General features: G+C 58.2%; 2 protein-coding genes across 10 annotated transcripts in view; one reads left to right on the top strand and one right to left on the bottom strand.

Moving 5' to 3' along the window:
• Positions 1-24249, bottom strand: part of LOC116751260 — a 45365-nt gene that overhangs the window by 20217 nt on the left and 899 nt on the right. The gene's annotated exons all lie outside the window — the stretch shown is intronic.
• Positions 953-23970, top strand: ADAMTS10 (ADAM metallopeptidase with thrombospondin type 1 motif 10). 7 transcript variants are annotated; one of them, XM_032626918.1, is made up of 27 exons: positions 4737-4766; positions 6991-7069; positions 8030-8077; positions 8361-8547; positions 8786-9132; positions 9484-9640; positions 10638-10855; positions 12323-12406; positions 12506-12651; positions 13070-13113; positions 13262-13367; positions 13453-13599; positions 13796-13937; positions 16772-16879; positions 17288-17433; positions 17531-17594; positions 18325-18427; positions 18659-18792; positions 18891-19014; positions 20025-20105; positions 20195-20358; positions 20454-20580; positions 20676-20805; positions 21151-21355; positions 21593-21769; positions 21863-22022; positions 23187-23970. In XM_032626918.1, exons 4-27 carry the CDS (start codon positions 8460-8462, stop codon positions 23294-23296), a joined length of 3312 nt encoding a protein of 1103 aa, XP_032482809.1. In that variant the 5' UTR covers positions 4737-4766; positions 6991-7069; positions 8030-8077; positions 8361-8459; the 3' UTR covers positions 23297-23970. The 7 variants fall into 7 exon arrangements, 6 of the variants coding, with proteins under 6 accessions (XP_032482807.1, XP_032482812.1, XP_032482810.1 ...); XM_032626916.1 differs by lacking the exons at positions 4737-4766; positions 8030-8077 and adding an exon at positions 953-2140; XR_004349223.1 differs by lacking the exon at positions 8030-8077 and having other exon boundaries at positions 4483-4766; positions 20680-20805.

The raw sequence follows: 24249 nt of genomic DNA, 5'->3' as shown, positions 1-24249 counted from the left end.
CACATTTGAAGTTTACGTCAAAGTCACAAAGTGCTGGGCTTGAAGAAAATCGCCTGCCACGGGTTCTCGGGGTGGCAGAGGGGGACAGCTGAGCCTTGTCTGTCCCAGCAGCAGAGGGGAAACTGAGGCCAGCGCTCAGATCATCACTCTGAGATCGGGGGTGATGTCTCCAACAGCTGGCCCCAAACCGGGGAGGAGGGGCAGGGGATCTGTGTGTGCTGTGATGAGGGGGAGGGGCAGTTGGGGAGGCAGTGGGAGCGGGGAACCTCCAGGTCTCATTGGGGCAGTTGGGGAGGCAGTGGGAGCGGGGAACCTCCAGGTCTCATTGGAAACGAGGGGGAAGGCAGGAGGTTGGAAACGAGGTGGTTTATGTCACCTTTGCTACGCAGACTTTGGGGGTTTTGAGTTGCTTTTTGTTCCCCTGCTTTGTTGAGATATATAACTGACATATAACACTGTGTAAGTTTAAGGTGTACAACTGTGATAACGTGATACAATTATATATCATCAGCTAACACCTCCATCATGACACATAATTACCGTTTCTTTCTTGTGGTGAGAACATTGACGATCTTAGCAACTTTCAACTATACAATACAGTAATGTAATCACGATGCTGTCCATTACATCCCCAGGACTCATTCATCTTCTAACTGGAAGTTTGCCCCCTTTGACCAACATCCCCCCTTTCCCCTACCCCCCAGGCCCTGGCAACCACCATTCCACTTCGAATCCACGTTAAAGTGAGGTCATAGATGGGGCTTCCATGGTGGCGCAGTGGTTGAGAGTCCGCCTGCCGATGCAGGGGACGCGGGTTCGTGCCCCGGTCCGGGAGGATCCCACATGCCGCGGAGCGGCTGGGTCCGTGAGCCATGGCCGCTGAGCCTGAGCGTCCGGAGCCTGTGCTCCGCAACGGGAGAGGCCACAGCAGTGAGAGGCCCGCGTACCACAAAAAAAAAAAAAAAAAAAAAAAAAAAAAGTGAGGTCATAGAGTATTTGTCTTTCTCTGAAAGGAAACTGACCACACGCCCTTCCCTCTCCCACTCCAGGTCTCTGCCCGTGATGAGTCCTCAGCCTGAAACTCTCTTCCTTGCCTCTCCTAACCTTCCTACAGAAAGCCTTTCCTGACCCCCAACTAGAAGAGGATGGCCTTTCTGTCAGTTTCACCTGACCTTGAGCAGGTGCGATTTGTCTCAGCATTTAAGAGGATACCAACTCCCTGGCTGGGAAAAATATCTGGCAGGTGGGCTACAGATGGGGGCTCCAGGCCCTGAGAAAGGGATCACCACGCAACACAATGATCCCAGGGCACCTCAGGGATTCTCTCCCACTCTGGGAGATCTTCCACCTCGAAGCTCAGCTGCCTTCCCCCTAGGTGGTCAGATAACCTGTGACTTTTATCTTGGTTGTTCTATTCTGGTTCTGCTACTCCTTGCTGGGCAATCTTGATCAAGTTACTGAGCCTCTCTGTGCCTCAGTTTTCCCATTTGGGAAATGGCTATGATAATGGTGCCCACTTCATAGGACTGATGTGAAGTTAAAATGGGCCTGAAAGCAAGTGCTTCAGCATCGTGGTCATTATTATTATTATTATGTCTCTCTTCTTTTCCCAGTTCCTACAGTCCAAGGGCAAGAATGAGATTCTGCTGCACCCTCCTGTGGCAGCCCTGGAGTACTGCATCCCTCCAGGCACAACTCATTACATCACTCTGGGTTCTAAAGGTTGCAAATTACAAAAAAAAAAAAAAAAAATCTTTTAAATCAGTCCAAGCTGGTTTAAGTCAAAAGATAATGTATTGGCCATAACAGCCTTTGCACTTGCTGTGCCCTTCTCCTAGAATGCCCTCACTACGCCCCGCCCCTCACTTCCTCCTTCTTTAACATTCAAACCAGGATGTCGATGCCGCCTCCACAGGGAGCCTTTTGACAGCTCCCTGTTTATTCAATACTGACACCAGCTCTGTGCCAGACCCTGTTCTAGGCACTAAGGATACTGCTGTGGACCTCACAGATGAAGACTCCATCCTCAAAGCTGACATTCCCGTCAGAAAGACAGAATCAACAAACACAAGTATTCCACAGAGTAAGTCAGGTGGTGACTCACGCTGAGAGTAAAACAAGTCAGGAAATGGGAGAGGAGGTATGTGTGTTGGGGGGGGCGGTAATCTTGAACTGTGGGGGGGGGGGGTGGCTGGGCAGGCCTCACTGAGGGGGCTATGTTTGAGACTAGACTTGAAGAATGAGATGCAGTTGGCATTCCAGGCACAGCAAACAGCAAGTGCAAAGGCCCTGAGGCAGGTCAAGTACCTCTGGGAATGGAGATTGTCATTGTTCCTGGCTGTGTCTCCAGTACCTGTACCAGCACCTGGCACAAAACAGTGTTTAGTAAAGATTGCATGAATGAAAGCCCAGCTATGGGCTTCAGGAACAGCTGGCTCAGGGCTGAAATGATGGCCTTGGGGCCATTGCCCTCCTCCACCTGGGTGGCTTCATCTTTTTTTTTTTAATTGAAGTATACTTGATTTACGATGTTGTGTTAATTTCTGCTGTACAGCAAAGTGATTCAGTTATATATATATACTTTTTCATATTCTTTTCCATCATGCTTTATCACAGGATATTGAATATAGTTCCCTCTGCTATACAGTAGGACCTTGTTGTTTATCCATCCTATATATAATAGTTTGCCTCTGCTAATCCCAAACTCCCAATCCTTCCCTCCCCATTGGCAACCACAAGTCTGTTGGCTTCAGTCTTATTAGAGGTCTCTCCCTGTCGTCTAAGATGGGGACTCAGCTTCAAATGCTACTCAAGATGCAAAAGTCTCTTTCCCAGGATTCCTTGCAAAAGCCCTGACACAGCTCATTGCGGGTTGGTTATGTGCCCATCCTCCAATCAGTCCAGGAGGCCAGGAGATGGGATGTGGGTGTGGCTTAGGGCCAAGTTACATGCCCTACACCCAGACCACACCTAGCGGGGAAAGGGAGCACCCAAGGGACATCTGGGGTTGTGGCACGTCAGGGAGGGGGAATGGATGCAAAGAGCCAGTTTCCCAGACGATTATAGGAGGTTTTACAGCTAGTAAGTGGCAGAAGCTGGGAGCTCCTTGTTCAAAGCAGCCCTGAAATTCTCAGTGCTGTCTGGTGGCCACCCATCACCAGACTAAGGACCTGTGGCTGGAGCAGACACTGGGCTCTAAGGAGGAGGTTTTAGCATCAGGGCAAACTGAGAATGCAAAGGCAGCCACCCCTCCCATGGAGAAAGAAGTAAACAGAAGGCAGCTCAGGGTGGGCTCCCAACAGGCCCATGCCGGGAACAGAGGGACAGGCTGGCAGAGGCAGAGAGGGCTTACTTCGACTTGCTTCGCCCTGGGGGGGTGGAAAGTGGGTAGCAAATGAGAATGGGCTGCCTCTCTGGCCTGGCCTGGGGAGAGGATGGGGTGGAGGTGGAGCTGTAACCCGGTGGGAGCTCCAGGAGGACTCTGTATGCAGGAGCCCTGACATGTCATTCCAAGTTCAAGGCAAAGAAAACAAATGTTTGCTGTTGGCTGAACCCCTCCCCGCTTGGCCCTGTAAAGGCTACTACGCCCCCCACCCCCCCTACCCCACCAAGGGATGAGGAAGATGAGAAGGCCAAGGGCAAGGCCAGGCCAGCCTCTGCCTAGCTCCCTGGGGGCCAGGCCTGGAAAATGCCTGGAATCCTGCGGTCTGCGGGTCACCGCCCTGCCCCTCCCGGAGCACCAGGCCCTAGACAGGCACCCAGAGGCCTGGGGGGCAGCCGGCCACGTGGGGTTCAAATCCCATCCCGGCCCTGACTGTGCAGGTCACCCCTACTCATGCCTCAGCTCCACATCTAATGAGCATTGCTCCAGGGGTAACCAAAACCCACAGGGCCACCCCCTCTCACGGAGCGTTCACTCGCCCCCTCTCTGGCCTCAGTTTCCTCTTCTGTGAAATGGGACCAGCCAGGCCAAGCCCTGGCTCCGTCCTGGTCAAACTCCCAGAGGGGAGCGCTGGGAGGGCGGGGGCGAGTTGAGATGCATTCAGCCTCCCCGGGCACTGTGCCTGGCACACGGGAGGCGCCCAATAAATGCTTGTTTGAGCGAGGACTCGCCTTCAATAAATAACAGCTGTTGTGGACGCTGTGGATGCCGGCGAGGGAGTGGGCCCTCCCCTCCCCCACCCTCTTCCCCCATCCCCCTCTGGCCCCATTCCTGCCCCTTACCGCCCCCCCCTCACTTTGCCTCCTCCTCCTTGCCCCGCCTCTTTCCCTTCCAACTTCCCCCTCCCCCAACCACCCCCTTCTCCTCTTCCTCCATTTCCCTTACCCTTACCCAATTCTCCCTCCCTCTCTAGCCCCCTACCCTAGTCTTTCTCCCCTCCCCCCACCCTTCCACCTCTTTCTCCCCGCCCCCCCCACCCCGCCACCGCCCATTATCCCCGCCCCCACCGTATTTCACCCCCATCTTCCATCCCTCCCCCGCCCCCACGACTGGGCGCCTGTCCGGGCGGGGCCGCCCGAGCTCCCGGGTCCCTGGCTCGGGTCCAGCCCGCGGCCCTGCACCGGCGGCGGCGGCGGCGGGCGGGGTCTTGGCGGCGCGCGGTTTGGGGGTTTTTTATAACCCTGGCAGGCTGCTCAGGAAGTGCCGTCCCCGCGCCCCCTCCCCCGGCCACGCCGCCGCGCTCGCTCCCTCCCTTCCTGCGCGTGGGCCGGCGAGACGGCGGCGGGGACTGCAGGCGGAGGCCCGGGCGGGCGGCCGGCCGCGGGTAACGGCGCGGGGCGGGGCGGGGCGGGGGTGCGGGACTAAGGGGGACTTTGTGTGTCCGCGTCGTCGCCCGGGGATGGCCGTGGGCCGCCGGACGATGAACGTCGGGCCATGGGGGTTGTGGCGGTGTGCGATGTCCCTACGCGTGTGCGACACACAACGCGCCCCTGAGTTCCTGGGAGCGCCTGTCTGCGTTTGTTTGCTGCGTGTGTGTGTGTGTGTGTGTGTGTGTGGACATCCACGTCTGTATAAATGCCGTGTGTCTGCGCGTGTGTGGCTGTATGAAAATTTAAGTGCTTGGCTATGTTTGAATTTGTGTGTGATGTGTGATTTGGGTGTTATGTGTCTGCGGAAGTGTGAGTGTAAGCCAGTGTGTGCACGTAGGTCAGCATCTCCTGGGTGTAAACGTCTGGATGAGTGTGTCTCTCCAAACATCTGCCGGTGTGTCTCCGTGTGTGTCTGAGTTTCATGAGCGTGTAAATGCCTGTGTGAACGTGCATCTGGTGGGTCTCAAGGTTTGGAGGACTTCGTGAATTTGTTCCTGGTCTGCTGTGAGTGTGGAAATGAGTGTGTACGTGTCTGTGCACGTAAGCCTGGGTGTGTAACTCTGGGTTGTGTGTGTATGTATGCACATAGGTCTGGGGAATGTGTAGTTGTGTGTCTCGGATGTTGTCTCAGGGTGTGAGTGTGTACTGAGTGTTGGGGGGTCCTTTGTGGGTCTGCGGTGTCTGTTAGTTGGTCCCCAGCCTCACAGGTGTGGTCACCCTCAAGTGTGTGTGCGTGCACGTCGTTGCCAATGTGTGTTTGTGTGTCTGGGTGTGGGAGTGGCGCCGCCCATTTCCCCTGAGTTGGTCATCGGGGCCACAACCGTCTGTCTCCGAGTGTCTCCAGCCATCAGCTCAGGGCCTTTAATTAGCGGCTGGTTGCAGACCCGCCGGGTGCCGGGCCCCCTCCTCCTGCAGGCCGGGCCTTTGTCTGCTCTCCGGGCAGGGGCTGCCGCCTCTCCTGCCTGCCCAGCCAGATGTGCAGAGCCTGGACTGGCCGGGCCTCTGCCTGGGCAGTCTCGGCCTTGGCCTCCGCAGGGAGGCTCCGCGGCCCTGTCCACCAGCCCGGCCCTGGACATCTGGGTGTAGAGCGGCAGATCCCTGCAGGATCCCGGGGATGGGATGGAGCCTCTGTTTCCAGAGGCTGTTTCCGCCGGTATTTCCTCCCCCACCTCCAGCGGGCTGGCACCCTCCCCCACGTTGGCCATCTCCCTCCTGCCTTGTAGGAGGGAGGGGCTGGAGGGGATGGCCAGGCCTGGGTACACACACACAAACACTCTTATGGTCACACACAGGGTCACGTGGGCACACACCACACACACAGTCACGTATACACAGTTACAGCCATGCACAGTCATGGATGTGTAGTCACCCGCACACATCCCAGGGGAGACCCCCAGCCGACATCCTGTGGCCCCCCACCCCCAGGCTCAGGCCCAGTAATCCTCTACCCACCCCCAACCAAGCCTTCTCTTCCCCCCCCGCCAGAGCCACCAATCTGTTCGTGGTCCCCCCAATGCCCAGAGCAGGTCATACCTCCCAGCACCACTGTGGGCTGTACCACTGTTCCAGATTCTCTCCCCCTGGCCTCACCCTGGCAGACACCTGTACCTGTACGTCCCCCTCCAGACTCCTCCTATCCTGCACCTCACCCACCACCTGTGCTGGGTCCTTCTGCCCTCTCCACACCCCACTTGAGCTAGAAGCACCAGAGGCATGGGAGAGGTTGTAGGGGGGAGGGGCCCAGCTTCAGAGGACCGAGGTGAGGACTCAGAGAGCCACAGAGCCACTGAGCTTCTGCACCAGGCCTGGCAGCATGGGAAGGAGGAAAGGGGCAGGATTGGGGGGCTGGGGGGCTCCAGCCTCACTTGCAATGAGAATGCTGCCGCCTTGGCATGGGGAGGGGTGTTACGGCAGGTGGGGGCTCGAGGGACCCCCCCCACACACACAGAAGGGGCTTTGATCCCAGAGCTAGTCAAGGATGGAATAGGGGAGGGGATGGGGATGGGAGGGGACAGAAGTTGGGAGGAGGGAGGTGGGGGTGGGGAACTAGGAACAGAGGGAGGATGAAAGCCAAAAGGAGGATCACCAGGGCTGGGGAGAAGGGCAGGGTGTCCTCAGTGACCCCTGAACTCCAGACCCAGCTCTGCTCTCCTCACTGCCCCCTCCCACCCTGTCCAGGCTCCCAGAAGAGGCACTGAGGCCCAGAGAGACTCACACACAGGTTCGACACCGCACCACCAACTGAAGACCCCAAAAGGTAAAAAAAAAAAAAAAAAGAGAGAGAGAGAGAAAAACCCAAGCATCAGCCCATCTGAAATGAGCACCACAGTCATAGAGTGGGAGTGAGCTCCCCATAGCTGGAGGGGTCCAATCAGAAGTGGCCGGGGAGGGGGGCGGGGTGTCAGCTTCTAAGTCAGCATCTTGGAGGAAACCTGGCTCCATCTCTCAGGAGCTGAACTGCCCTGTTTGGGGATCGACTCTCAGACTTGGCCAGGCTGCAAAGAAAACAAGACAGTATGTGATTAAGGGGGAAATTGCACAGAGTAGGAGAAGGAGGGCGGAGACAGGAGGGGGGTGGAGGGTTTGGCACAGGGTGGTGGCCCAGAGTGGTGTCTGTGGCAGGCTGGCCTGGGGCAGATGCTGGAGAAACAGACCTGCCCGGCAGGCCTGGAGCTTCGAGGAGAAATGAGAGGAAGCAGGACTAGGGGCCGGGCTGGAAATGTTGGGTGGAGGAGAGGTCACAGGAGCAGAGACCACGATGCAGGGGTTTGCAGCCCCGCTGGTGGGGTGAGTGGTGCTACCCGTGACACAGAATCTGAAGGCAGGGCCCCCGGGGGAAGGGGTGCTCCAAGCACTGGCCTCGGGTTTAATATGGGTTGAAAATTCACGCTGACCAGCCTTCAAGTGTGGTCCTGGGTCCACACCAAGCTCCTGCCTGCCCCTGGGCCTTTGCCCCTGCTGTTCCTCTGCCTGGACCACTGCACTGTCTCCTGTCTCTTCACTTCTCATCCTTCCCACCTCTGCTTCCAAGCCTCCTGTTTATTTCTCATGAAGAACGTGTCCTGATCTGAATTACACGTCTTTTCGTTTACTTGTCTGTCGTCTGTCATTCCCGTGAGACTGAGCCCCACGGGGCGGGGGGGAGTGGGAGGAGAGGGACTGTATCCATATTACACACAGTCGCCACCCGATGAACGAATCCCCTGGGTTATTGCAGAAATGAAATGAGATGGCGTGAACGTGCTTGGCCAGTAGCTGGCACATAGTAAGTGCTCATGGAGTCAAGGTCCCTCCCTGCCTGTCCTAAGAGCATATGGAGGATAGTGGGGAAGCGGGGGGGGGAGGGGGGGGACAGAGAGGCTACTGAGTAAGGAAATGCATTCAGAGTCTTCAAACCAGGGGCGTGGAGGGGGGAATGCCATGGGCATCCCTGAGGCTGGGAGTGAAGGGCTGGCTGCAGGTGTCTTTGTCTGCCTGGTGGGGGACCTTGGCACTGGCTCTGCCCCGCAGCAGGACCAGGCCCCGCTGACCCCGCTCTCCCATCCCAGGATCCCGGTGATGCTGCCCAGGCTGTGAACAGGGAAGGCAGCGCTGTGGGGGCTGCTGGCAGCCGGGGCTGGGGAGAGACATGTGGACACGTGGCCTCTATGGCTCCTGCCTGCCAGATCCTCCGCTGGGCCCTCGCCCTGGGGCTGGGCCTCACGTTCGAGGTCACGCACGCCTTCCGGTCTCAAGGTAGGGGTGACTCGGGAGTAGTGGTGGGGGACCGAGCAAGGAACTGAGGAGGGGTCAGTGCAGCTGGGACGGTGGTCGTGGTGGGGTAGGCCCTGGGGTCAATGAGACCAGAGTCTTGGAGCAGGTGACCTGGATTCAGGATTCACTGAAGCCAGCATCGTTTACCCTGCAGCCAAGCAGGCAGGACACAGGGGTCCTTCCCAGGGCCCATCCCCAAGCCTTTGACCCTCACCCACAGATGAGTTCCTGTCCAGTCTGGAGAGCTATGAGATCGCCTTCCCCACCCGAGTGGACCACAACGGGGCACTGCTGGCCTTCTCACCCCCAACCCCCAGGAGGCAGCGTCGGGGCACAGGGCCCCAAGCAGAGTCCCGCCTTTTCTACAAGGTGGCTGCACCGAGCACCCACTTCCTGCTGAACCTGACCCGCAGCCCTCGCCTCCTGGCGGGGCATGTCTCCGTGGAGTACTGGACTCGAGAGGGCCTGGCCTGGCAGAGGGCCGCCCGGCCCCACTGCCTCTACGCCGGCCACCTGCAGGGCCAGGCCAGCAGCTCCCACGTGGCCATCAGCACCTGTGGGGGCCTGGTGAGTGGAGGGTTCTGGGCAGTAGGGGGAAATGCCCACGAGTTTGGGAGTTAAGAAAAACACTTATATAGGTCAGAGAAGGAATCACAGGGGAAGTTTTTTTAAACATTTCGAGCTAATCGAAAGGATTAGCTATTTTAAGATGCAGCTAAAGCAGTACGTAGGAGAAAATGTGTAGCCTTAGGTCAGGCTAAAAATTAATGAGCTGACCGTCGAAGAAACTGGAAAAGGAACAGTAACATAAACCCAGGAAAATGGAAGGCATTAAATCATAAAGACAGAGATAGGGTCCCAGGGGTCCTGGGAACCAGAACCTGACCCGAGCCCTCTGTCCCACTTCCCAACCCCCAGCATGGCCTGATTGTGGCAGATGAAGAAGAATACTTAATCGAGCCCCTGCAAGGAGGGCCCAAGGGGCACCGGGGCCCAGAGGAGAGTGGTCCCCACGTGGTGTACAAGCGTTCCTCCCTGCGTCACCCCCACCTGGACACAGCCTGTGGAGTGAGAGGTACATACATCTTTCTCTCTGGGGCTGGGCAAAGGGGGTGCACAACATCTTTGCCTTGAGGCAGAGGTAGATGGCAGTGTCCCTCCATCCAGAAGGTCAGCAGGCAGCTACCTCAGGGAGCAGTGCAGACAGTCAGCAGGGCAATAGACAAGGGAACAGCGCATCCGTCACTGCCGTAGTCCGATGGCCCAACAGTGAGTGAGACGGGCAGCTGGACAGCCAGGCAGGTGCTCAGGTGTAAAACCACGCACCTCTAGGATTACTGTCTGATCAGACAGTTAAGCAGCGGGATGGTGGTAACCAATACTGGGGCAGTTGCACAAGGAAAACACCAGGAGACCTCAGCCCCCATTCGGAGGATCAGATTTACAACCCGACTTGCAGGAGGACAGTTGTAACATCAGACATTTAGGGAATGGGAAAGTAAGGAAACTAGCTAGACAACAGAAGATTCCCCAGGACAATCGTACAGCTAAAAAAAATGATCTCTGTCCAGTGGAAAGGCAGAGCCACTGGAACATCGAATTAGTTGCATAATCCGAGAGTCCCAGAGTAGCACACCGTGGCAGACACACAACCGCAGCGGGTTGTCAAAACAGAAAAGTGGATGGTGTCACAATTGGACAGTCACTGGGACAGCCAAGCAATAAGACCGTCAGGCAGGTGGATTGTTTTACAGCCAGACAGTTGGCCGCAGGGTGAGTAAAAAGTTGCACAGTCAGAAGGCCAGGGAGCCGTACAAGCGCACAGTTCTGGCGGTGAGGCAGGCTGCTACACACATCCATCTGAGCCGTGGAATTGTCGGGAAGTTGCACGGTCATGTTGATTGTCATGGGATGCTGGGCGGCTGTTCAACCAACCAGTCTGGCAGTGAGAGAGCCACATCATTGTAGAACCAGCAGCAAAAGAATGAGCTATTTGACAGCCAGATGAATCATGGGACAGGGAGTTGGACCATCAGAGCAAGCAGCAGAATGACCAGAAATTGTCCACCCAGATGAGAAACCGTGGAAGGGGCGGCCTTGGTGGCTGCGCACCCTGAAACCGCCACCTGCCTGGCCCCTCGGGAATGAGACAGAGCGCGGCCAGCCAGGCCTGAAGCGCTCGGTCAGCCGAGAGCGCTATGTGGAGACCCTGGTGGTGGCTGACAAGATGATGGTGGCCTACCACGGGCGCCGAGACGTGGAACAGTATGTGCTGGCCATCATGAACATTGTAAGTGCCTCCCCCTCCCTGGGCATGGAGCCCCAAGAACATAGAGCTCGCTCCAGAGGTTAGGAAAAGGGGTGTCACCATCCCCCCCATCCCTGGCCTGAGGCCAGTGAAAGAGAATGGAGAGGGGACAGGGTAAGTGAGAAAGGAGGGCTTTTTGTGGCCAGGAAGGAGGAGAAGCAGCCTAGCACAGTGGCTAGAAGCATGGACTCGGGGAGCAAACCAGCCTGGCCTGAAATCTCAGCTGTGCCGCTTTTGAACTGTGTGGCCCTTGGGCAAGTTACTTTATCTCTCTGCCTTGGTTTATCCATCTGTAAAATGGGTATAATAATAGTACTGACTTCATAAGGCTAAGGTGGATGCAGTGAATTGCTAAAGCTTAACACAGCACCTAGCACACAGTAAGGTGCCCTGCAATTATTTGCTGTATAAAAAAATAAATGGGTGACTTGCAGGTACTTGCCCAGGTTAGCAGTACACACGTTGGGGCGCATCTGTCTTCATGCAGGGCTCGCCCAAGCGCCTACCTATAAATTCACACAGGCTGACCCGGCTGACCCACGCTCAGAGTCAGCACCCATCCTAGATCTTGATCAAGACGGTGGACCTCTCTGAGCGTCAGTTTCTGCCTCTGTAAAATGGGGCTATACTAGTATCTATCACAAAAGGGTAAGAGATAGTGAGAGGGAAGCCAGCTAGAGCACTTGGCACATAGTAAGGGCTTGACAAGTGATAATGTCGTTCCACTGAAGCAAAAAGGGAAGACAAGAAGTTTAGCGCAGACAGTTGGCCCGTTATGTTGACATAACTTCATATCTGATACCCCTGCTCTCTGCCCAGGACCCGCCTTCCTCCCTTGGGCTTCCAAAGTTCCCTAAAACCTGCCAGGGTTTCTGGGGGTTTCCACATGGGACCGTGATGGCTCAGGGCTCCAAGGTCATTGCACAGAGTGGCCTCCATCATCTGTGCCCACTCACCCCTGGGCACTTCCTCCTCCCCTCTGATGACTGTCTCCAGAGCTTCCTGCCCCCACACTTCCACCTTCCGGTGGTGATGCTCACATTGGTACCTTCGGACAGTGTGGAGTGAGGCCAGATGTGCACATCCTTTAGGCCATCTCTGGGCAGAGGCGGCCGGCAGGTGGGCAGGGAGGAAGGAGGACAAGTAGACAAGCTGAGCAGGGTAGGGGTGAGTTGGAAAGAAACGCACTGGCAGGCAGGCTTAGCCAGACTTGAATCCCACTTCCAGCGCCTGCCAGCTGCGCATCCTAAGTAGCTGAGCATCAGTTAGTTCATCTGTAAAACGGGAATGGTAATACGCACTCCTGTGAAGATCTACGCAGCAGGCTTAGCCTGAGCCCCAGCACACATTAGGTACTAGATTGAAGCAAGCGGTTGTCATCGTTTCACTTTTTGTCTTCCACTCTGGGCCCCTCTTAAGACTCGGTCTCTCTTGTTTCTTGGAGGTCAGGTTGCCAAACTTTTCCAGGACTCGAGTCTGGGAAACATCGTTAATATCCTGGTAACACGCCTTATCCTGCTCACAGAGGACCAGGTGAGGGGTGCGGGGGGGCCCACCTTCCCCTGCACGCCAGCGCTGCCCACCTTCCCCTGGGTGGCTAGTACCCATGTACCTCTCTCTGTCCACCCTCAGCCCACCCTGGAGATCACCCACCATGCTGGGAAGTCCCTGGACAGCTTCTGTAAGTGGCAGAAATCCATCGTGAACCGTAGCGGCCATGGCAATGCCATTCCAGAGAACGGCGTGGCCAACCATGACACGGCGGTGCTCATCACGCGGTGAGGGGCGGGGCCGGCTCCACTAGGACTTGAGCCGGGGGACGAGTTGCCCGGGGGACTGTCCAGGTCTAAGCAGGGATCACTTCTGCTGAGAGATGGAAGAGGCCGAGACTGTGCAGCCATCCCCCTTGGGGAGCCAGGGAGGGGGAGGGGCTTCTGGGGAGCCTGAGAATGTGGGGAGGCAGGTGTGGGGCTGTTCGGACACTGACGCATCCTTCACTCACTCTGTCATTCATTCAGTCGGTCACTGATGCACCCCAGCATCTCCAAGGCCGGCTGGGGCAAGAGCATGAGACTTCAGTTCCAAGGCAGGGAACGCTTCCCAGGCAGGACTCAGCCACCAGAGACAGGCAGGATGGTAGCCGCGGGGCTTAGGGAGTCAGCCCAGCTCCCTCACGGCCCCCCTCTCCTTTCACAGCTATGACATCTGCATCTACAAGAACAAACCCTGCGGCACACTAGGTACCCGGGTCCCCTAGGTTTCAGGCACATCTGAAGGCAGTGGGCTGGGTGACACTGGCCCTGGTGGGGGTGGGGACCTGGCAGAGTGGACAGGGTCGAAGACGCAGCCCCGAGCCCCCAGCTGCAGCCCCACACGCCCATTTCCCAGGCCTGGCCCCCGTGGGCGGGATGTGTGAGCGAGAGAGAAGTTGTAGCATCAACGAAGACATCGGCCTGGCCACAGCATTCACCATTGCCCACGAGATCGGACACACGTGAGGCGGGGACACGGGAGGGGACGGGCGGGAGGAGCCTGGCAGGTCCCTCGACACCCGGCAGAGCCGCCGCTCCTCTCCCCAGGTTTGGCATGAACCACGACGGCGTGGGGAACAGCTGCGGGGCCCGTGGCCAGGACCCGGCCAAACTCATGGCCGCACACATCACCATGAAGACCAACCCGTTTGTGTGGTCCTCCTGCAGCCGTGACTACATCACCAGCTTTCTGGAGTGAGGACCTACTTGCCTGTCCCACCCAGGGACACACACTCTCGTTGGGGGAGGGGAGGACCTCTGGAAATCAGGGCTGCTTCTGAGAAGGGTCATGTGCTCACAGGGCTGCTCCCCGGGACCCCCACCTGGCTGGGGCCTCTGAGCTCTTGGCCTGCAGCCCTCCAGCGTGACAGCTGCTTTCTTCTCGCCACAGCTTGGGCCTGGGACTCTGCCTGAACAACCGGCCGCCTAGACAGGACTTCGTGTACCCAACAGTGGCCCCCGGCCAGGCCTATGATGCCGATGAACAGTGCCGCTTCCAGCATGGAGTCAAATCGCGTCAGTGTAAATACGGGGTAGAGAGAGCCTTCCTGCTTTCCTTCCTGGGAGGGGAGGGGGCCACCACCACCAGGGAAACTCCATGTGGGCACCCCACACACAGGCAGTGGGGGAGGGAGAGCTGGGAAGGGAAGTGGGCCTCAGTGGGGGACGGGAGGACAGAGGTGCATGGGGTTATACGAGTGTCACACACAGTCACAATGCTCGGGAACAAGAATGGGCTCTCCTGGTTCTCCAGACCCCTGTTTCGGGGACTGAGCTGGGGAAAGCCTGGGGGTCCCCCTTCTGCTGCAGCAGGACTGAAGTCCCAAGATCCCTAACTGGGCCATCTTTAACGAAACATCCAGATTTGGTGGAAATAGTTTCCCTGGGGATGAACCGTCTTCCCCATTTGGCAAAAAGCTGGAGAGATCCTTCTAGGGATACCCTGTCTCCATTCCCTCCTTCCCCCACTGACTGGTTCACAAGATCTCTTGGCCCCAATCCTTAGCTGGACAAGCTCCGAGCCTCCTTATCACTCCCCACTCTTGAGGATTATACTCAGCTCCCAAAGCCCCATCCACCCGTAGAGAAGTGAGCTGGGGATGCCACTCCCAGCTCCCCCGAGGAAGCTGGTGACCCTCTTCAGCCACCAGGGACCACCGGCTCATCTGGGGTCTGCCCCTCCGTTGCCTACCTCCCCCAATTCCCTGAACACACCCCCTAACTCCTCACAGCCTCAGCCTTGGTAGCCCAGACGCAGTCCCAATTCTCCACACCCTCAAGACTCAGAAAGATCAGCTTGAATGACTTGTCCAAGCTAAGGCCATGTTAACTCAAAACAGGGAGCAGGCAGCTGTTAAAATGCCCTCACTTTATTCCAGTGCAAGACAAGGAGACAAACCCTGGATCAATTCATGTTTAATCCACTCTCAGCACCCCGCCCCACCCAACTTGGCTGGTAACTAACTACAGCTCCCTCTAATGAATTCCTAAAGAATTCAGAAGGTACTCTTGAGCATCTGCTGTGTCCCAGGTATCCTAACGGTGACAACGATGGCTGACATTCATTGAATGCTCACTGTATGCCAAGCATGTGATATGTATCATCTCAGTTAAACTCCTGACAACCCTATTGCCCCCACGTTGCAGAAGAAGGGACTGAGGCATAAGGAGGATGCCTTGCCCAAAGTCACCATTTGAGAACATGACAGAGCTGGGATTGGAATCTAGGTTTCTCTATGAATCTAAATGTTATAAAGGGGTGGGTAAGTGGAGAAAGTGCCAGATTATCAAGCATGGACCACTACTGGCTGTATGTTGAATTGATTCTTCCTTTTATTTTTCCGAGGAACATCTTCCTGGCCCTCCCGGCAAAGGGGTAAATTATTGACTACATGTAAACCAGTTAATATGTGTAAAGAGCTGGGCCTGGTGCCTGGTCCAGAGATAGTTGTGGTCTTAGTACTCAATAACAGGGTGTTTATGCAAGCCCTTTCATATCTACTCTGTTACATGCCCCTCAGCCATATGTAGACAAGGCCCATCTTAACAGATGAGGCCCAGAGAGGGGAAATGTGTTGCAAGTCAGTGGTGGAGTTGAAGTCTCCGTGAGTGGCCCAGGTCTCATTCATATATACCATGGCACCTCCTTGTGGAGAGAAGGAAGAGCAGGACTGGATTAGGCAGTTCTCTTTAAGAGGTGTCAGAAGTGGGATCAGGGCCTGTGATATTTTTACATGTGGCCAGGAGAACATAAGCCAAGTGAAGCCAGCAAACCAGGCTGTTTTTAGATGAGAAGTATCTTCTGAGGGAGCAGGTTTGAGAACAACCCTCCAAACTTCTCATGTGTGTGCAGGTGTCTCTCAGAGGCTAACACAGGAAAGTTCCTTCTTACAGCCATTGCTCAGTCCAATCCCAAATCTTCAAGGTTTGGAAGGATCAGGTTCTAAGAGAAGATTACATGTGATGGTAAAAAGGGGACAGAAGGATCTTCACTTCTCAGAGGAAAGACCCTGGGATATGGAGCGGGATGTAGGCCAGAGGGTCGACTTTGGCCACGCCTGAACCCAGTGGGGCTTGTCCAGGGGTATTAATTAACCTGAACCTAAAGGCTCTGAGTGACTCCCTGGGACTGGTCCAGCCTCCTGCCAGGGACGGGACCTGATGCCAGGGTCTGGGCCAGCCCATGTAAGACTCAGGAGGAAGATGGGCTGATTTTTCACTGGGAGAATTAGAGGAACTTTCCACAGAAACACAGCCTGCCCTTATCCCCTCTCAACCCTCCATAGATTAAAAGCTTCGGGAGCCTCCCCAGTTTAGGTGGGGGAAACAATGAGAACCACCAGCCGGAAAAAGAATGAGAGACAGGGCCCTTGACCTGAGCCACCATCAGGCCTGATTTTTCAACCACTGCTCTTGGGTGGGCTGCTTTGCCCATTCTAAAAATCCTTCCTCTTCATTTCTCAGCAGGTCCCAAGGTTTCTCCTAGAAACTTGGGAGGTGCCACGGGTTGAACAGTAGAAGGATTAGATCGTAGACGCTGCGATCTAAGTTCTAGGTTAGGATCCAGACTAACCCTTAGGAGCTGTGTGACTTCTAGCGAGTGACCTTACCTGGCTGAGCCTTGGTTTTCTCATAGTAAAATGGAGATTGTGGTGCCTAAGGGAGTCTGCGGCACTCCTAGATGTTTTATAAGTGCTGCTTACAGGCGGAGGAGAGGTCCCAGCCCGTGCCCCCACAAGGGGTTGCAAAAAGAGACCCAGGAAAGGAACGCTGGGGCCCCACTGTCCGCCGGCAGTGAGCGGGTCGCCTCGGTCCTCCCAAGGCAGGTGGGAGGGGGGCGAGGCTGAGCGGGCGCCTTGGCCCGCAGGAGGTCTGCAGCGAGTTGTGGTGTCTGAGCAAGAGCAACCGGTGCATCACCAACAGCATCCCGGCCGCCGAGGGCACGCTGTGCCAGACGCACACCATCGACAAGGGGGTGAGCGCAGGCCAAGAGCCTCCACACCCCCCCACCACCCCCAGACCCCTCCATCGGCTTTGGCCACGCCTACTGCTTGTAAGCCCCACCCCTGGCCTGAGGCCACACTCGCTTTCAAGCCGTGCCCTGCACGCTCGTCCCAACACTAGCTTCACCACCCGTTCCGGACCCTAAGTTTAGGCCACGCCCCTTCTTTGAACAGTGTCTCTCCCTAGCCACGCCCCCATATTACCGGGCAGAATCCCGGTCTTCAGACCCCACCTCCGTCCCCCACCCCATCCCGCTTTCGCTCCACCTCAGGAGGGCTCAGACTTCCGGCTGGGGGGCTGGGGTGGGGGTAGGATTGAGCGCCGAGCCCCAGAGAGTCCGCAAAGCCCGACTCACCCCTCCCCATCATCCCACCCGCAGTGGTGCTACAAGCGGGTCTGCGTCCCCTTCGGGTCGCGGCCGGAGGGCGTGGACGGCGCCTGGGGCCCGTGGACCCCGTGGGGCGACTGCAGCCGGACGTGCGGCGGCGGCGTGTCCTCCTCCAGCCGTCACTGCGACAGCCCCAGGTCAGCCCCCAAGCCCCAATGCCGGGGGAGAGGGGCGGGCGGTCCTCGCCCCCTACTCCCCCTGCCCCATTTCTTTGCCGTCCACCCCCATTTCCAGGCCGACGATCGGGGGCAAGTACTGCCTGGGCGAGAGACGGAGGCACCGTTCCTGCAACACCGATGTGAGTCCCCCCCAGGATCCCAAGCCGGGTACCGTTGGCCCCTCTTACACGCGGGAAAAGAAAGGCATGCATCAGCTTCCAACGAGCCTGGGCCAGCTGGCCACCGTCTCCTCTGGAAACCTGCAGCGGCCACCCCCCTCCTTTCCCGGACCTCCCTACACCAGCCCTGGGCCCTGTCTTCTTCCAACTCTTTACACTTTTGCAGTAGATGCGTCTCCCACCTGGAAATAACTGCTTGGCCCCTGACAACCCTCTCCAGCTACACGCGTTCCTCCCTTTACTGTCCAATTTCCCCCCAAAAGCCCTGCTCCTGCCCCAAAGCTGACCCGAGCTCCCTGCCCCAAAATCCAGTGGCCAAGTTTTCGTCCCCTTTTTGCACTGCCTTCTGACCAAAGACCACAGTCTCCTGTCCAACACTTCCGTCCACACATCCCCCACACTCGCAAAGAGTGGGCTTTGCTCCTTTCTAAGCCAGCTCTGTCAAGGCTCCATGGTCTGAGACCAGAAACCCAGGTGTTATCCTCAGCTTGCCCACAAACTCTAATGAGTCACCTCCTCCCATCTCAGACACCACCCCCCCTCCCCGGCCTCCTCCCTGGCCTCCTTGCCTCCAGCCTCACTCCTCCAACCCACCCCTGCTCAGAGCATTAGTTCTCCATCCCCAGGCCTCTGCCCTAACTGCATCCCCCCCAACACCTGGCCTCCCTACTTCTCCCTTTTTGTGCCCCAGGACTGTCCCCCAGGCTCCCAGGACTTCAGGGAAATGCAGTGCTCTGAATTTGACAGTGTCCCCTTCCGTGGAAAATTCTACACGTGGAAAACGTACCGGGGAGGTGAGCAGGGGACTCAGAAGGCCTTGGGGCAGTAACGGGACAGCCGCAGGTGGAGACCATATCATGGGGTCTGCCCTGAGCCCTCCCCTCACCCAAGGAGCCAGAGCGCCCGGGATGTGGCTCAGCAGCGCCTAGACTGAACACCGGGAGGCCCCGCTCCCTCTGCCCAACCTGCCTGTCCTTGTTGGGTCTGGGGTCTGGCCCTCAGTCTGATGGGGCCGTGCCCCCCAGGGGGCGTGAAGGCCTGCTCGCTCACGTGCCTAGCAGAAGGCTTCAACTTCTACACGGAGAGGGCGGCGGCTGTGGTGGACGGGACGCCCTGCCGCCCAGACACAGTGGACATTTGTGTCAGCGGCGAGTGCAAGGTGGAGGGGACTCCCCGCGAGAGGGGAGGGGAGAGGGGGCCGGAGGTGGAGGGGGGCGGCTCCCTGAATTCCCCCACGCACACCACTGCCCTCCCCAGCACGTGGGCTGCGACCGGGTCCTGGGCTCTGACCTGCGGGAAGACAAGTGCAGAGTGTGTGGGGGTGATGGCAGCGCCTGCGAAACCATCGAGGGGGTCTTCAGCCCAGCCTGGCCTGGAGCCGGTGAGAGACACCCCCCCGCCGCAGCTTCCCTTTCACACTCCCCACTTGGTGGCTGGGGGCGGGGCTCGCCCCACCACAGTAGCCAAGATCAGCAACTCCTCAGAGCCGAGGGCCCACTGGGGTGTAAGGGACCCCAAAAGGTCCCAGACATGATGCCCCAGGTCAGGGTCAGGGACTGGCTTGGGTTCTCGGTGCCTAAGGTTCGGCAATTAAAGTGTCCAAGGGGGTGGAGGCCTAAATCTCTCCCCTGCCCCATCCTGAGGGCCTCAAACTGGGTCTTGAGGGGGCAGGCGCCTGACCCTCCAAGGAGGCTGAGGGACCCTCTGTGCTAAAGCACAGAGCTTACTAGGGGTGGGGATAGCTGCAGGGTGTGGTGAACTTGAATGCCTCCCAACCTTGGGCTGAAGGGAAGAGACCCCTGTGAGGTGGGAGAGGGGAGGTGGGCTTAAGGGACCAAACACACACTGAGGGCCAAGTGTGGAGTTCAGGGGACAGTCTTGGGGTACAGATAAACTAGGGGGGACACAGGTGGGCAGGGACAGAGGGTTCACAGGGGCCCAAGATCATCCAGGTCGTAAGTGATGGAGCTCACTGCAAACCTGACTCTGACTGCTAAAACCGCCAAGTCACCCTGTGTGGGTCAGGGCCCCGCGGTGCCCCCTTCCCTCTGCCCAAGCCCAGCCCTGCTGCTTGTTGGGGGGTGGGGGGCGGGTCAGACCACTTTGATGGTTTGAGAGGTGAGAAAGTGTGGGTTCAAATCCCAGGCCAGCCACTTCCTAGCTGTGGAACCTGAGCAATTTGTTTTGTCTCTCTGAGCCTGTTTTGTCATCTGTAAAGTGGGTGTGATGACACATCTAACTTCACAGGGTCAGAGCTGCGGATGAGGTGGCATGTCTCTGTAAGTGCTTAGCATGGTAATGGTTAGTTGTTATCATCAGGGACCAGGAATGGGGGAGACAGGCAGGTGCAGGGAAGGGCCAAGTGGGTGACATCTGAGCTCCACTGTCCAGGGTACGAGGAAGTCGTCTGGATCCCCAAAGGCTCCGTCCACATTTTCATCCAGGACCTGAACCTCTCCCTCAGTCACCTGGGTGAGCCAGAGGTGGGAGGATGAGGACGGGGGGGTCAGCAGGGGCGGCGTCAGTGTGGCTGGGGTTCTGACCCCTATGCTGTCCCCCAGCCCTGAAGGGGGACCAGGAGTCCCTGCTGCTGGAGGGGCTGCCTGGGACCCCCCAGCCCCACCGCCTGCCCCTGGCCGGGACCACCTTTCAGCTGCGACAAGGGCCGGATCAGACCCAGAGCCTAGAAGCCCTGGGACCCATTAACGCATCTCTCATCATCATGGTAACAGCAGGGCTGGGAGCAAGGTGCAGGAGGACATTAGCATCCTTGCGGGGCCTCGAACTTGATTTCCATTTGATCCCCACCTACAACCCCAGGTGCTGGCCCGGACTGAGCTGCCGGTCCTCCGCTACCGCTTCAATGCACCCATCACCCGAGATGCACTGCCTCCGTACTCCTGGCACTACGCGCCCTGGACCAAGTGCTCGGCCCAGTGTGCAGGCGGTGAGGCCGGGGTGGGACGGGGTGGGGCAGGTCCTGGTCACCAGGCTGACCTTCTGGGTCGGGCAGGGCTGAGCAGACCTCTCGCCCGCCCCCAGGCAGCCAGGTGCAGGCTGTGGAGTGCCGCAATCAGCTGGACAGCTCAGCCGTGGCTCCGCACCACTGCAGCGCCCACAGCAAGCTACCCAAGAGGCAGCGCGCCTGCAACACAGAGCCCTGCCCACCCGAGTGAGTGCCTGCCAGGGTGCAGGGTCGGGATGGCAAGCACTGGAGTGACGGTGCTACTGGGATCAGAGGAGTGGGTGCTCCCTAAGGGGAGGTCAAAGTCAGAGCAGTGGTGCTCCCTGGCCAGGTCCAGGTGAACTCCCCTGGGGATGATGTGCCTCCCAGCCCCCAATGTGGGTGCAGAATAAAGTTGTTCTGAGTTCGAGGTGTGGGGCACGGGAGCAGCAGGCATCCCGGTGCCAGCTTCCACGACGATGTTAATTGTTGGCAAGGAGGAGGATCTGCTCGTGCCCCAAGCTCAGGGTGGCCTGCCCGGCGTCCTGTCTCAGACTAACCCTCCCCCCACAGCTGGGTCGTAGGGAACTGGTCGCGCTGCAGCCGCAGCTGTGATGCGGGCGTGCGCAGCCGCTCCGTCGTGTGCCAGCGCCGCGTTTCGGCCGCCGAGGAGAAGGCGCTGGACGACAGCGCTTGCCCGCAGCCGCGCCCACCGGTGCTGGAGGCCTGCCACGGCCCGGCCTGCCCTCCAGAGTGGGCCGCCCTCGACTGGTCGGAGGTCAGCCGCCCCTTCCCGCCCTGTGCAGAGCAGGGAGGGGCCTGGGTTGCCCATGTCGGGTGCACACTGAGGCGCCTCCCCACTCCCGCGAGCCCTAGTGAGCCCCCCCGCCCACCGTGACTGGTCCAAAGTTAGCTGTACCGTCCTCACCTCCCAGCGGACCAGCATCCTTCCTACTCCTTGTGTGAGCGGGGAGGGAGGCGCCCACTGAGCGTGAAACGCCCCCTCCAACTGCAGTGCACCCCCAGCTGCGGGCCGGGCCTCCGCCACCGTGTCGTCCTTTGTAAGAGCGCAGATCACCGCGCCACACTGCCCCCCACGCACTGCCCGCCCGCGGCCAAGCCGCCGGCGACCATGCGCTGCAACCTGCGCCGCTGCCCGCCGGCCCGCTGGGTGGCGGGAGAGTGGGGTGAGGTAGGCGGGCGCGCCCTGCAGGGCGGGAACCAGGGCACGGGTGGCAGGGTGGGTGGCCGCACTGGGCTGCGGCTCATCCGCGACTCCCCACAGTGCTCCGCGCAGTGCGGCTTCGGGCAGCAACAGCGCCCGGTGCGCTGCTCCAGCCACACAGGGCAGCCCTCACGCGAGTGCGCGGACGCCCTGCGGCCCCCCGCCACGCAGCAGTGCGAGGCCAAGTGTGACAGCGCGCCCCCCGGCGACGGCCTGGAAGGTATGTGAGGCGGGGAAGGAACCAGGAGGGTCCTGTCCAGAGGAAGCCGTAGATAGGAGAGCTGGGGCTCCAGACCATTGGCCCTAGAGCTTCTGCAACCACGGAAATGCCTTTCTCTGTCTTCTCCAGACCATCTTTCACCATTCCCTGCCTGCCAGCATGCATTAGGTGCCACTGTGTGCCAGGCGTTGCGGGCACCTGATTTCTCTGGGGGCCCAAACTCAGGTCGTTCCTCCAGACACCTCCATGACCTTCACCTTGATCATCTCCATGTATAACATTATCTGCCCGATATTTTTCTTTGAATCAGTTTCTCAGCCTCAGGCACTATTCATGTTTGGGGCCAGATGATTCCTTGTCACGGGGGCTGCCCTATGCATTGTCGGGGGCTCAGCATCCCTGACCGCTACCTGCTGCATGCCAGTAGTACCCCTCCTCCCCGTGGTGAAAACTGAAAAATGTCTCCAGACATCACCAAATGTCCCCTGGGAGGCAAAATCGCATCTCCTTGAGAACCACTGCTTTAAATATACCCATTTTTTTTCTACCTAAGTAAATTGATGTTTCATAGAGAGCAACAGGTTACTTACTGAGGGCACCGGAACCAAACTGCCTGGATTCACCTTCCACCTCTGTGCCTTCGTATTCTCATCCATCAAGAGGCGTTTAATATATTGACTTGAGGGAGTGCCGTGTTAGGGAGAGGGACTAAAATAATCCACGTGAAGCCCTTTATTAGCACCGGGCCCTGTCATACATCATTAACTGCTAACGGGGAACCCTGGTCCATTGTCATGAACAGACTGTCAATTACCCTGAACACAAACTACACAAATACCCTGAGAGGAGTGATTGCTCTGGAGCTCAAGGTCCTCAGTCTGTTACAAAGGGAAACGAGCAAGGATTACAGCTCCAAACAGATAATTGGAAAAGGAACACTTTTCTCGTGGTGTAGCGCGGTGTCCAAGCCCCAGACCTGCACTTCCCTCCCAACATCCTCAAAACAACCTAATGACATAGTTACTGGTATAAGCCCCCTTTGAGAGGTGAGGAAACCGAGGCACAGAGGAGCTAGGAAGCGCTGTGCAGCCTGCGGTCGCGCCGCTGCCAGAAGGGGTGCTGAGACCTGATTCCCCTCACCTACTCTTCTCCCGCCCCCTCCAGAGTGCAAGGATGTGAACAAGGTCGCCTACTGCCCCCTGGTGCTGAAATTTCAGTTCTGCAGCCGAGCCTACTTCCGCCAAATGTGCTGCAAAACCTGTCAAGGCCGCTAGAGGGCGCACGGTCCTCGGAGTCAAGGCTGGGGGCCGGCTGGGGATGGGGGTGGGGCGACCAGGCCTGCAGCTGGCCAGCCTGAAGGAGCCCGAGGGGGGCAGGAGCTGGGAGTGAAGGGTGAGACGGAGCCGGAAGTTATTTATTGGGAACTCTTGCGGGGCTCCTGGCTGAGGGGGATGGAGAGGGGCTGGCCACGCCCACGGCCCCTCCTTTTCCCATCTCCCAGTTCGGAATGAGACCCCCTCCAGGGTGGGTTTGAGGTGGGAACAACTGTTCGCCCTAATGCTCTTGCCACCCACCCTTAGGGAGACCCCCAGCACAACCCCCGCCTTTGATCGGAATATGTACTGTGAAGAGTGGGGGTGGGGAGGGGGTCAGCCGGTGCCCTGCCCCCCGCCCCAGCACTGCCCTAACCCTCCACTCTGAGCTAGGGGGAAATCTATGTCCGCCACGGGGGAGGGGATTAGCACGACCTCCCTGACACCCTCCACCTAACCAGACCAGCTACAGGGGGAGGCAGAGCTGGGAAGATCCACCCCATCCTGTGCCCTGCCTGCCCCAGGGGGACCATGTCATCCAGGCCACCCCCATCATGGTGCTACAGGCCCTGCCCTGGGGCCCACACACCCCTCGCCAGGAAGCCCTACATCAATAAAGTTCTGTCTTGTGTAGATTTCCGTGCGTGGGGGGGGGGGGGGGTGTGTGTGTCAGTGAGACTGGGTCACATTCAGCTGTCCCCTACCCCAACCCTGCAAGCGACCACAGCCCCCCGCAGGTCGGCCCCAACAGGCCAAAGGGGACTTGTTCCAACACAGACTAGAAACCAGTGATTTTAGGTCAAAAATACAGCTTCTCACGGAGGCGCTCAAAGCAACACAACGTGGCGCCTGCTTTTGCAGCCACCGCATTCCCTGTCACTCTGCAGGCTCCAGTCACGCTGGACTCCCGGAAG

This window comes from Phocoena sinus, chromosome 3 (assembly GCF_008692025.1).
Source record: "Phocoena sinus isolate mPhoSin1 chromosome 3, mPhoSin1.pri, whole genome shotgun sequence".
NCBI lineage: Eukaryota > Metazoa > Chordata > Mammalia > Artiodactyla > Phocoenidae > Phocoena > Phocoena sinus.
Note: the sequence above shows the minus strand (reverse complement) of the source record. Positions and strands in the feature narration are given on the sequence as shown.